This window comes from Salmo salar, chromosome ssa02 (genome assembly GCF_905237065.1).
Source record: "Salmo salar chromosome ssa02, Ssal_v3.1, whole genome shotgun sequence".
Classification (NCBI taxonomy): Eukaryota; Metazoa; Chordata; class Actinopteri; order Salmoniformes; family Salmonidae; genus Salmo; species Salmo salar.
This window is the reverse complement of record NC_059443.1, coordinates 61,812,374-61,822,693: the sequence shown is the minus strand read 5'-3', so window position 1 is coordinate 61,822,693 and position 10,320 is coordinate 61,812,374. Positions and strand designations below refer to the sequence as shown.

Below are 10,320 nucleotides of genomic sequence, written 5' to 3'. Positions count from 1 at the left end.
TAAACTTCTGACCCACTAGGAATGTGATGAAAGAAATAAAATCTGAAATAAATCATTCTCTCTGCTATTATTCTGACATTTCACATTCTTAAAATTAAGTGGGGATCCTGACTGACCTAAGACAGGGCATTTTTACAAGGATTAAATGTCAGGAATTGTGAGAAACTGAGTTTAAATGTATTTGGCTAAGGTGTATGTAAACTTCCGACTTCAACCTTACATAGCTACCTCAGTTACCTCGTACCCCTGCACATCGATTAGGTACTGGTAATCACTGTATATCGTCGTTATTTTTACTTGTTATTGTTATTCGTTATTCACTGTGCATTTATACCTCATGCCACTATTTCTATAATTGTTCTTCTTCTACTAGAGTCCAGTTGGGGGCAGTAATGCAACGCCATTAAACCCCACCGAAGAAGAAGACAAAGAAGAAGAAGAAGAAGAGAACGCCTTCTCTGTGAAGTGTGCGATAACTAAATTCGATTTAAACAATGTACATTTTTTAAACTTTGGCAAAGGGTCACATCAACAAAACTTAGTGTACTCTTTTCATAACATATCATAGATTTGGGAACAGAAAACTGTATTGAGATCGGGCTTTTCTTTGATGAGAAAATCAGCCAAATGTCGGCCCAGTTCCATCTCGCTCCATACTTTCCCACTGCCGGCCACTGGGCTTCCTCTCCCCTCCATATTTGGTGGGGAGCGGAAATTCCAACCAGATGCTTAAGATTTTATGTTGAATCATCTGGCTCCTTGTTCTCTCTGTGACGCAACATTGTGGCACCATTGAGGCCATCTCATCTCCATTTTGAAGTAGCCCATTTTCTTATTCTACTACTTCTTTGAGTTGATAAACAAACTGAAAGGGTGCATACTGCCACCTGGAGTGTATTGTTTGAACAGGTATAAAGCCAAGGTTGACGATTTACTTTGACCAGCAGTTGGGTCGTTCCACGAAATGAGTGCCTTTTGCTTCCCTTTGATATTTTAAGTAGGGTAAAAATTGTACACCAATATTGTATTTTAAAAGCCTGTTATATTAATTGAAGTGCCCTTTAATATAGATCACATGGATAATTTAATAAGCAAATTTTTTATATGAATAATGACTTGCTAAAGTGCCAAAATTCCTAATTTTGACATGTGACTGTGCACCCTCTGACTTCTGTGAAAGATTTTAAGATACTGTTTGAAGAGGCAGGGTTTCAGATGTTTTCAGAAGATGTGTCGGGACTCAGCTGTCCTAGCTTCAGTTGGTTCCCACTTAATACCAACATTTCTCCATGAGTCCACCATCATTGTAAAGCCCTAGTTATTTTGTTGCTTTGTTATTTTGTTGCTTTGACAAATTCATTTATGAAGATTATTAATTTAATGTGATTTAATATGCGTCTGTCCCTCATTTTAAGGTCAACTCTGAACTGAGCTCTCGTTTTAATGTAGTGAAACTATTTATTTTAAAATATTTATTTCAGAAGAAACATTTAACATATAATAGTCAAACTATAGTATAAAAGCAGGTGGGCTGGTTCTATTCTTTTGGCCCATTTTGTGGTGGAAAAGTCAATGGGTCAAACATAATGTCAACCCTGTCACCCATAGATAGACAGGCTAGAAAGGTTTCAACAATAAAACCTTTTATTGTGAATCTTACTTTCAATTGCCCCTCCCTGTTGAACATAATAAACTTCCATTCCCCATCACAAGGCGATTTATGGCTGCTTTAAAATAAAATTATGATCATATAACTTTTGAAAAACTGGGCCCTGGTGACTGCTGATTGGTTGATTCTGCTACTGATTAAAGTCAGCACCAGGTGTTGCAATTACTTGGGTGCTGTAGCTAGTATATAAAACACACAAGCAAATGGTGGTTCTCTCATACACCTTGTTACTGTTCCGGATTAGTTGAGAGAGTTGGTGGTGAATGGCAAGATGGTGGTGAAATTGGTGCTTTTGCTCCTGAGTTACTCCTCTGCTTATGGTTTGTCAGGTAAGGGCTTCCCTTTAGCTGTTGATGACACTGAAGTTCTGTGGGATGAGACGGAGCGATTGAGGGTTGATGACGAATCTGAACCCAAGGTCAGATCTCATTCCCAAATCGTGGCCACTCCCATGTTGGAGCGTTCTCGTAAGCCAGACTATCTGAAGCTACCAGACTACATCCCTATTCGTGCTTCTGAAGACCAAGCGTATGTCTTTAAGCCTGAAGGGAAGTTCAGGCCGCTGCCGCTCTCAGTCAAGCACATCCTGTTGCCCACCGCATCTCCACCCACCACTCCTCCAGTTCACTCTAAGAAGGTTGAGGTCCTGTGCCACCTTGACAGGATTTATGTGAGAATCAGAAAGGATGCTTTCACCAACCCCGACGCCTGCAAGTACCTCAAACTCCACAACTGCAAAGTCAACAAATCCACAGCGGAACACTACTACATGCTCTACAACATCAAAAGCTGTGGCTTCCATAGAAAGGTTGGCTACCAATGCCATCGGAAATGCAATCCCCTGTCACTCAGACATCGCATGTATGCCATGAGTGATCCAGTTAAATTGCAATGGTCTGAAGGGATTGTATTTCCATGGCTGTAATTGAGTATGTTCAGATGTATTGCTTGTTTTTAATTGTTTCTTCTATTCCAGTGTACCGCTGACTATATTTCCTACTCCAACGTGCTGAAGTACGAGCCAGGGGCCATAGGCGGTATTGTGAGGGAGTTGCCATTCTCTGTTCACATCGAATGCCGCTACAATCGGTGAACTACCACTTCATTATGTTTTCACATTTGGTGGCTACGTTCCAATGTCCACACTAGCATATCCTATACATGGCTCCATACTAGGTAGTATGCTAGTCTGGATATTAGTGTCTGGTTGCACTAATGGCCATTTTCTGCAGGATCCACCACTCTTACAAGTATGGCTTTCATCCTCGTTTGGCGGGGAAAGTCTTCAAGGCCCTTAAATCCAAGGTTGGAGTCACCCTCACTTCTTATGATGGTGAGTTGACTTGACAGATGTCACCTAAATCAGAATGCACTTGCAGTATTTTCTGTTAAAGAATCTTAACTCTTCTTTCTCTTCAGAATCATGGAACAAGCTCACTGAAAATAAAACCTATATCATTGGACAACCAATGTACTTTGAGGCCAAAGTTCCCACTATTTCTTTGCATCGGCGGGTGTATATTAACAACTGTTACGTGACTGCTAGCCCCAACTCCACTCTCAAATACACGGTGGTCGACAACTATGGGTAAAACTTATTTTATCGTACTACAATTTATCTTGGCCTGGTTTTGTCTTGTTCCTGGTAGTTAATTTCTTGCTTGTTAATTGGCTAGATTCCACAGCTGGGCAGTTTACACAGGCAGTTTAACTCTATTTTGTCCACTAATTGGTTGAAAGACCAATCACATCAAGTCTTTTTCAGAACTTATCTGCTTGGTCAAATCAAAGTTTGCCGTGGGAGTACAGAGCTTAGCATGTCTCCCAACGGCTAAAGACATTTCGGAACCAGGTCTTTTGGCTGATCCATGGGTGGAAAAGAGGGTGTGCTTTTGAGTCGGTGAAGTGGACTTGTGATTTTGTCTTTAGATCAGAGGGAGCAGGCGCTCTCTGCGACACGACTAGTGTATTCTTGCTTTGCGCACCATTTTAAGAGTGATTTCTGGGGTAGCGTTAAGTGTAGAGGTGGCGCAATGGAAGTTGAAGATTCCTGTGAAGTTTGGCGCGACGGAGACCCGGTGGTGAGTCGCTGTCAGTCCTTTTAAGTTGAGTCAGTCTTTACCTGAAAAGATCATGTTAGGATTTGTCAATTATCCTGTTGGTGCTTTTGTGGCGATTCCACTGCTGTTTCAGCTGCAACATTTATGGACATGTCGCAGTGTAGGAGGGAGATTCCAAGATGTGGGATAGAGGGTTGTGTAGTTTCGTTGGATAAAGTGGTCAACTGTAGGGTGCACATGTTGCTGGGGATCGAAGTGTTCCGTGGCTTGTCAGAGTAGTGCACAAGGTGTCGAATGCTGAGGGAGTGAAGTAGAATGGGTCAAGGGTAAGCAATTCTGAGGATTCCTGTGAATGGGATGTCTGACAGCACAGAGGGATGGGCCAATGAGTGACATGTAAGGTGGAGGGGACACACACAGCGTATGTAGCATGGTAGTGTCCTGCCCTCTCAGCCTGTTGGCCTGGGGAAGGATCAGATGATGTTAAAGGAGTGTAGGGTAATATTCAGTGCCTTTTTGGTTCCCATTTGGTGTCAAAGTAATGGACCTATAATTCAGTTGGGGGTGGTAATGCAATATATTGGATGCCAACTGCTGTTAAACCTCAACCAAGAGATCAGAACATTCTGCCTGTGTAAACACAGCCCTAGTCTCTTGTAACTCAGTCCCTGGTTTACAAGGCGAATAAGAACCAGTGGGTGAGCCTTGTCCCAAATTGGAGGGATTAGTGTTAAGTACACAATCTCCTCTCCACTAGATGCATGGTGGATGGCAAGAATACTGTCCAGTCAAAGTTCCTGTCACACACCACCAACAATGCTTTGAGGTTCACTGTCGGAGCTTTCATCTTCCAGGGCCTGGACAATCAGGTCTGACTCATGTGTGCATCTCCCAACAATTTATCATGGTTTGATTCTTTAATACTATTGGCCTACAGTAATGCACCTTTTAAATAGAACGTACATTTATTTCCTTCCAGAAACTCCACTTGCACTGTGAAATAACTACGGGGAATGTCACTCCAACTCCAAGTTCCAAGTCCTGCAACTATGACACAAAGACTAAAAAGTAGGTTCACTTGAGTTCTGGGGGACTCCTTGCTATGAGGGTTAACTAATATTTATTGTGATTGTCCTAGGTGGGTGGAACTGTGTGGCGATGCCGCGGTTTGCTCATGCTGCGTCGGTTCTTGTCCTTCTCCTTCTCTACAACCCTCCGGTGAGCATATAGGCCTAGTTCATGACCAGTCATGTCTTGTCTCATTGTCACAACCCTTTCATCTGAGTGCATTAGAAGGGAATGGGAAGCCATTTTGAGGACTTAATGCGGGCATGCATTCATACCACTATTTTACATTATGGTTTGTTTGACCGTAATCTCTGGAAATGGAAAATGGAAATGGAAAATGCAATACTATCTGACAACTCTCTCATAGCTCACGCACAAACTGTGAGCAGTCATTTTATGACGATGGCCCATGATGAACGTGCTAAAAATAAAACACGGAGCATGGAAAACTTCAAGGATGGGGCTACTGAAGGTACTCAGTCACTCTGCTTAATTCTTAAGAATGTTTCATTATGTTCATGTATGAGCACAAATTTCTGCAAATAATAGCTTTTTTCCCTTGTGTTTTTAGGTGCTGTTGAGAGGCTTTGATGAGCAGTAGACAATTCCTCTGATAAAATAAACTTTTAAAACTGAACTTTAAATATCATGTGTCTTGAGTTAATGCAAAATGGCTGCAGAGGTCCAGGCAGAACTGGGTTCAAATATTAAAGTTGATCGCTTTCAGACATGCATGTTTTCGTTTTTATTTGAGTAGTTGACTATTGGAATGTGTTTGGAAATGCACATGGAAATTATTGGTATGTAGTTGAATATTGTAAAGTTAATTTCATGAGCTGAAATTAAAGAACCCAGAAATGTTCCATATGTACAAAGCTTAGTTCAAGTTTTCATTTGTTAATCCATGTTTGAGCATTTCTCCTCTGCCAAGATACTCGATCACCCTGGCAAGTGTGGCAAATCAAGAAGCTGCTTAAATGGCACGATCATTACACAGGTGGACCTTCTGATGGGAACAAAAGGCCATTCTTAAATATGCTGTTGTCACAAGACCACATGTCTAAATTGAGGGTGTGCAACTGGCATGCTGACTGCAGACATGTCCAGAGCTTTTGCCAGAATCTTGTTAATTTTGCTACCATAAACTGTCGCATACTTTAGAGGACTGGGCATTGTCTAACGGGCCTCACAACTGCAGACCATGAGTAACTATACCAGCCCAGGACCTTAACATCCAGCTTCACCTGTAGGCTCATCGGAGACCAGCCACTCAGACAGCTGACACTGGAGTATTTTTTTGTTGTTTGTAATGAAGCCCTTTTGTGGGGGGAAACTCATTGTGATTGGTTGGGCCTGGCTCTGCCTAGCTCCCAAGTGTGTGGGAAAGCCCACCATGGCTGTGCTCCTGCAGTTGTGTGAAATGTAGATTTGGGCCTAATGTATTTCAACATACTGATTTCCATATGAACTTAGTAAAACAATTTGAGTGTATATACTCCTACACAGTTGAACCCAGGTCTGTTTGGTATTTGGAAATATTTTTACTTTTTCAAATAGGCTATAGGAAGTGATTTGACCATGTAGTTTTGGCCCACATTTGAAAAATGCTAAAGTATTTCAGGTAACTTTCAAATAAGCATTTATTTGGGTCAGGGTGGAACTTTTCTGTTGCATTTGAACATGAAATCACTTAAGCATGTGTTCTCATGATTCACTTCTCGGCATTTGAGAAGGTCATTGTAGATTTCGCATCGCTTTACAGTTAATTGCCCAGTATCAACCTTTAAAATTGTTCAACTCTCTGTACCTGTGGAAGTTCGGTCCAGACCATTGCATGGCTTTGGCAAATACTCCTGGATCAGCATGGAGGAGTTCCTGAGCATTTCTTGCAAGTGCTTTACAGTCTTGGTGTAGCTGCCATTTTGTACCCCAAGAGGGCGGAAGAGGTTTACAGGCTCTGCATCACTAAATACAGCAGGGAGTCCAATCTCACTTGGAACCAGAGGCTTTCCAATACAGCTGTGAAGTAACTTCCTGTCCTGAAGGCTATTTTCTAGGAAGCTCAATGCATCACGTAACCTGCTAGCCAAGTGTTCAGGGTACCAGTCAGAAGGCTCTTTACTCAAAAGCAAGTGAATTAACACTGTTTTGAAGTGATGATTTGTAAGGATACTTCTGCCTGTGAGGCCCGTTTGCTTTTTGTGAAGGAACGCTACAATTCCAAGGCAGTGAAGGTGGCAGGAGTTTTCAGGCAGGTGATTGGCCAGATACTTCAGGAAGTGGTCCTCGTAAGTGGTCAATGAGAGGTTCCAGTATGTGTCCAAGGAGTTGTTCCTAGTTGGGGTGGAAGGAGAAATGGTGAAATAAGCTTCAGTGTCTTTGAGTTTCACCACGGGAGCCATATCGAAGGTTATCACCTTCCCTGATCTGAATCGAACCATCAGAGCTCCTGGGGCGTCCATATTGCGAAATGTCAGCTCAAATTCGTATTTGTGGGATATCTGTCCCCAAGCTTTTCTAATCGTGGTCTGGAACCATTTGGTAACCTGGGTTTTGGCCAGGTACGGGGTGTGTTTTGAGCAAAGAGCGCTATCCAATACATCAGTGACTTTCACCACTTTGACTTTCTCATTGTCACAACACAGCAGGCATAGCATATCATCATCTCCTATGGCAGCTGTGTGACATGGGCAGCCATTTTGGTTCACACCACCATCCATCATTTTGACTCTACCACAGCCCTCCATTTCAGGTGGCATATCATCAATAACCTGGTTACACCAGAGTTGAAACTGAAAACTGTATGGCTCTAACGGGGCAATGGGAACTATGATGTCACACACAAGGGAACTGATCCTGCCCTCCACCACAAAGTCTTCAATCACCATGCCAACCTCCACATCACTCATGCTCCTCATGGCTTCTAATAGGTCATTAGCAAAACCCTCCACAAACTCAGTCACCCTCCAGCTCTCATTGGGTGAGACTTTGACACATTTGTCGTAAAAACGGTTGAGTGTATCACAGTCCGGTAGCGGAACTTCAGCCGAGAGGTTTTTCACGACAGAGATGTCTTCCATATCCTCCTGAATTATCTCTCCTGGATGGGGCTTCTTCTGTGAATGCCTTCTGAAGAATTTAATGGAGAAATGAACAAAAGAGATGAGGGAGTATGCGTTCCATAGGTACCAGGTGTAGTCACTCTCCGAGTCTATGATATTAGTGACATGCTCCTGCTGCTGGTCATCCTTTGATGTTTCGCTGAGAATCGGCGTCTCTTCCTGGTTTGTGTTATATTGTTCTGTGAGATGTTGCTGGTCATCTGCCTTTCTGAGGTTAGGTGGTACTTTTACTTCCTGATGTGTGTTAGACGGCTGGTCTGTGAGATGCTCTTGCTGGTTCCCCTCTGATGTACTGAAGTTGGGTGGCACCTTCTGTTCTGCTTCCTGGTCTGTTTTAGATTGCTGTTGGTCGACCTGAGACTTTTCCTGACGCTCTGGTGATGTCTGTTGGTCACTATGGCAACAACCAGTCTGGACCTCTTGTGGCCACTGTTGATTGACATTCGCCATGTCCTTGTCCAAGTGGTACAGCTTCTTGTCATTGTGAGATGCCTCTGTGTCCGAAGCAGGCTGCTCTTGGTCGTTTCCTTGTGAAAGGGTTAATGATAGGCTGAGGTCAATGATAGACTGTTCCTTGTCCTCTGGTGAGAGGTTTTGCTCTGTCTGAGGTACATCTTGGTGTACTTGTGAAAGCTTATGGTCAATGTGAGATCCCTCCTTTTTCTCTTCATCTTTCTCCTCTTTGTTCTCTTGAGAATGTTTCTGTTCGATAAGAGTCTCTTCCAAGCCCTTTTGATAATGGTTCTGGTCGATTTGATAGACCTGTTGTACTTCAAGTTGTAAGGGGTTTTGGTCGATGGGCCCTTCCTCTTGGGTTACCAGTGGTGACACTTCCTGTTCCAGCTTTGCCCTCTCCCTCAGCAGCCAATCTTCACGCTCCTGCATGCCCATTATGTGATCATCCTGAACCTGTCCTGTTCTGTCCTCTCTGGGGATGGGATACAGTAGACTAACTGCCAGCACAAACACCCGGAGAATGGTATCTTGCATCCTTAACCGTCTCTGTGGAGTAGAATAAGACATATGAAAAATGTCAGTTTCTATTCTATGGTATCCATTGTGGTGGTTCATTTCTTTACTATCAAATGAGGAGAGACAAACTTATCACACCAGAGTTATACTTAAACTACATCTTTAATAATAAGAGCGTTGCAATAGCAATGACTTGTCAACGATTCACCATTTTCTAATGATCCGTTGAGTGGCAAAACAAAAGTACAAAGATCTTTTGTAGCCAAGATACACCCCTTTCAACCTACATGACGAACAACAGATACATAGAATGGTCACAAGGTTAAGATTTGTATGAAAGATATCTATAATACATAGCAGACAGCATCTGCTGTGTCAACAGTTTTCATTGTATAGACCAGTGTCTGGCCCTCCTACTCCAAACTGGAACCATCTCTCCCTGGTACGGTATAGAACAGAAACATTAACTCATGTCCTCTGGAATGCTCTTTAGGTTTTATCACCAAAAGACATCGTAAATCTCCTCTGTCAGTGTTATCTCATAGAGGCCCCTCTTCAGTAAAAAACACACACAATAGTTAACAGAATACTCTATTCTGTCGAATAAAACAACCATTATAATGCAATACAAGCATTATAACATAATCTTGCAATTTCCCTGACACCATGATGATATCTATTTTCCCATCCTTCTCATTCAAAACGCACGTGAAGTCCAATATGAGATTTTAACGTACAGTATGATAAATTATACCAAACTTTCGATGGGTGCATCAGTGTGCACAAGGAAGTCAAAGGTGCAGGTAGTTTCTGTGAAATTCTGATTTAGCAGAAATCCATAACGATGTATCCTATCAGTTGAAAAACGACAATGCTAAGCATAAAGAAAAGTGAGTGGATGAGAGACCGAGATGAGGACTTCCTTGTTGGCTTGAAACCATCTAACTTTTCATAAATTCATTCAGTACGCACACAAAACAGAATTATTTCTCAATCAAAATAAAAGTTGCAATAATAACACTTACCTGACTGGAATAAGTAGTCTAGTTGTATATTTAGTTGTACTCGGCAATGGTCGTTATGGATGTACCGTAGAGGAGGAAACGAAAAAGAGATCCTTGCACAGCAACACTGCTATCTCTTCCTATTTTAGATGCAGTTGTAGGTTGACTTATTTCCTGAGTGAGTACCCTGCCCATGTGCTGTGGCTGTGCGGCACTTTCCTCTGCAATACACAGAGCAAACCGGATAGTGCACACTTCCTCTACTGTTCAGATAAGAATCAGGGTCATCAGACACAACACAGCAGGGCCAAATATAGAGGTACTGTACATACAGTCGCTTGTGAAAGGATTCACATTTTGCAATCTACACAACCTACTCCACATTTTCAAAGTGAATTACAGAACATTTTCCAAAAAAGTATACT

General features: G+C 42.3%; 2 protein-coding genes across 2 annotated transcripts; one reads left to right on the top strand and one right to left on the bottom strand.

Annotated features, from left to right (window-relative positions):
• Positions 1–1,908: 1,908 nt before the first annotated feature.
• Positions 1,909–5,456, top strand: LOC106588682 (zona pellucida sperm-binding protein 3). Its single transcript, XM_014177918.2, has 9 exons — positions 1,909–2,477; positions 2,646–2,758; positions 2,902–3,002; positions 3,089–3,257; positions 4,487–4,598; positions 4,709–4,797; positions 4,868–4,947; positions 5,165–5,269; positions 5,369–5,456. Exons 1-9 carry the CDS (start codon positions 1,941–1,943, stop codon positions 5,386–5,388), a joined length of 1,326 nt encoding a protein of 441 aa, XP_014033393.2. The 5' UTR covers positions 1,909–1,940; the 3' UTR covers positions 5,389–5,456.
• Positions 5,457–6,412: 956 nt separating this feature from the next.
• Positions 6,413–10,078, bottom strand: LOC106588599 (inositol 1,4,5-trisphosphate receptor-interacting protein). Its single transcript, XM_014177757.2, has 2 exons — positions 9,917–10,078; positions 6,413–8,921 (listed from the first exon to the last, which is right to left on the bottom strand). The coding sequence occupies exon 2, from the start codon at positions 8,907–8,909 to the stop codon at positions 6,591–6,593; it is 2,319 nt and encodes a 772-aa protein (XP_014033232.2). The 5' UTR covers positions 8,910–8,921; positions 9,917–10,078; the 3' UTR covers positions 6,413–6,590.
• Positions 10,079–10,320: the final 242 nt, after the last annotated feature.

Bases quoted from the DNA above. Each gene is read 5' to 3' on its own strand.
- LOC106588682 (XM_014177918.2), top strand. From the start codon at position 1,941: ATGGTGGTGAAATTGGTGCTTTTGCTCCTGAGTTACTCCTCTGCTTAT. The intron at 2,759-2,901 runs GTGAACTACCAC...CATTTTCTGCAG, and splicing joins ATCGAATGCCGCTACAATCG to GATCCACCACTCTTACAAGT. The intron at 4,948-5,164 runs GTGAGCATATAG...ACTCTCTCATAG, and splicing joins TCCTTCTCTACAACCCTCCG to CTCACGCACAAACTGTGAGC.
- LOC106588599 (XM_014177757.2), bottom strand. From the start codon at position 8,909: ATGCAAGATACCATTCTCCGGGTGTTTGTGCTGGCAGTTAGTCTACTG.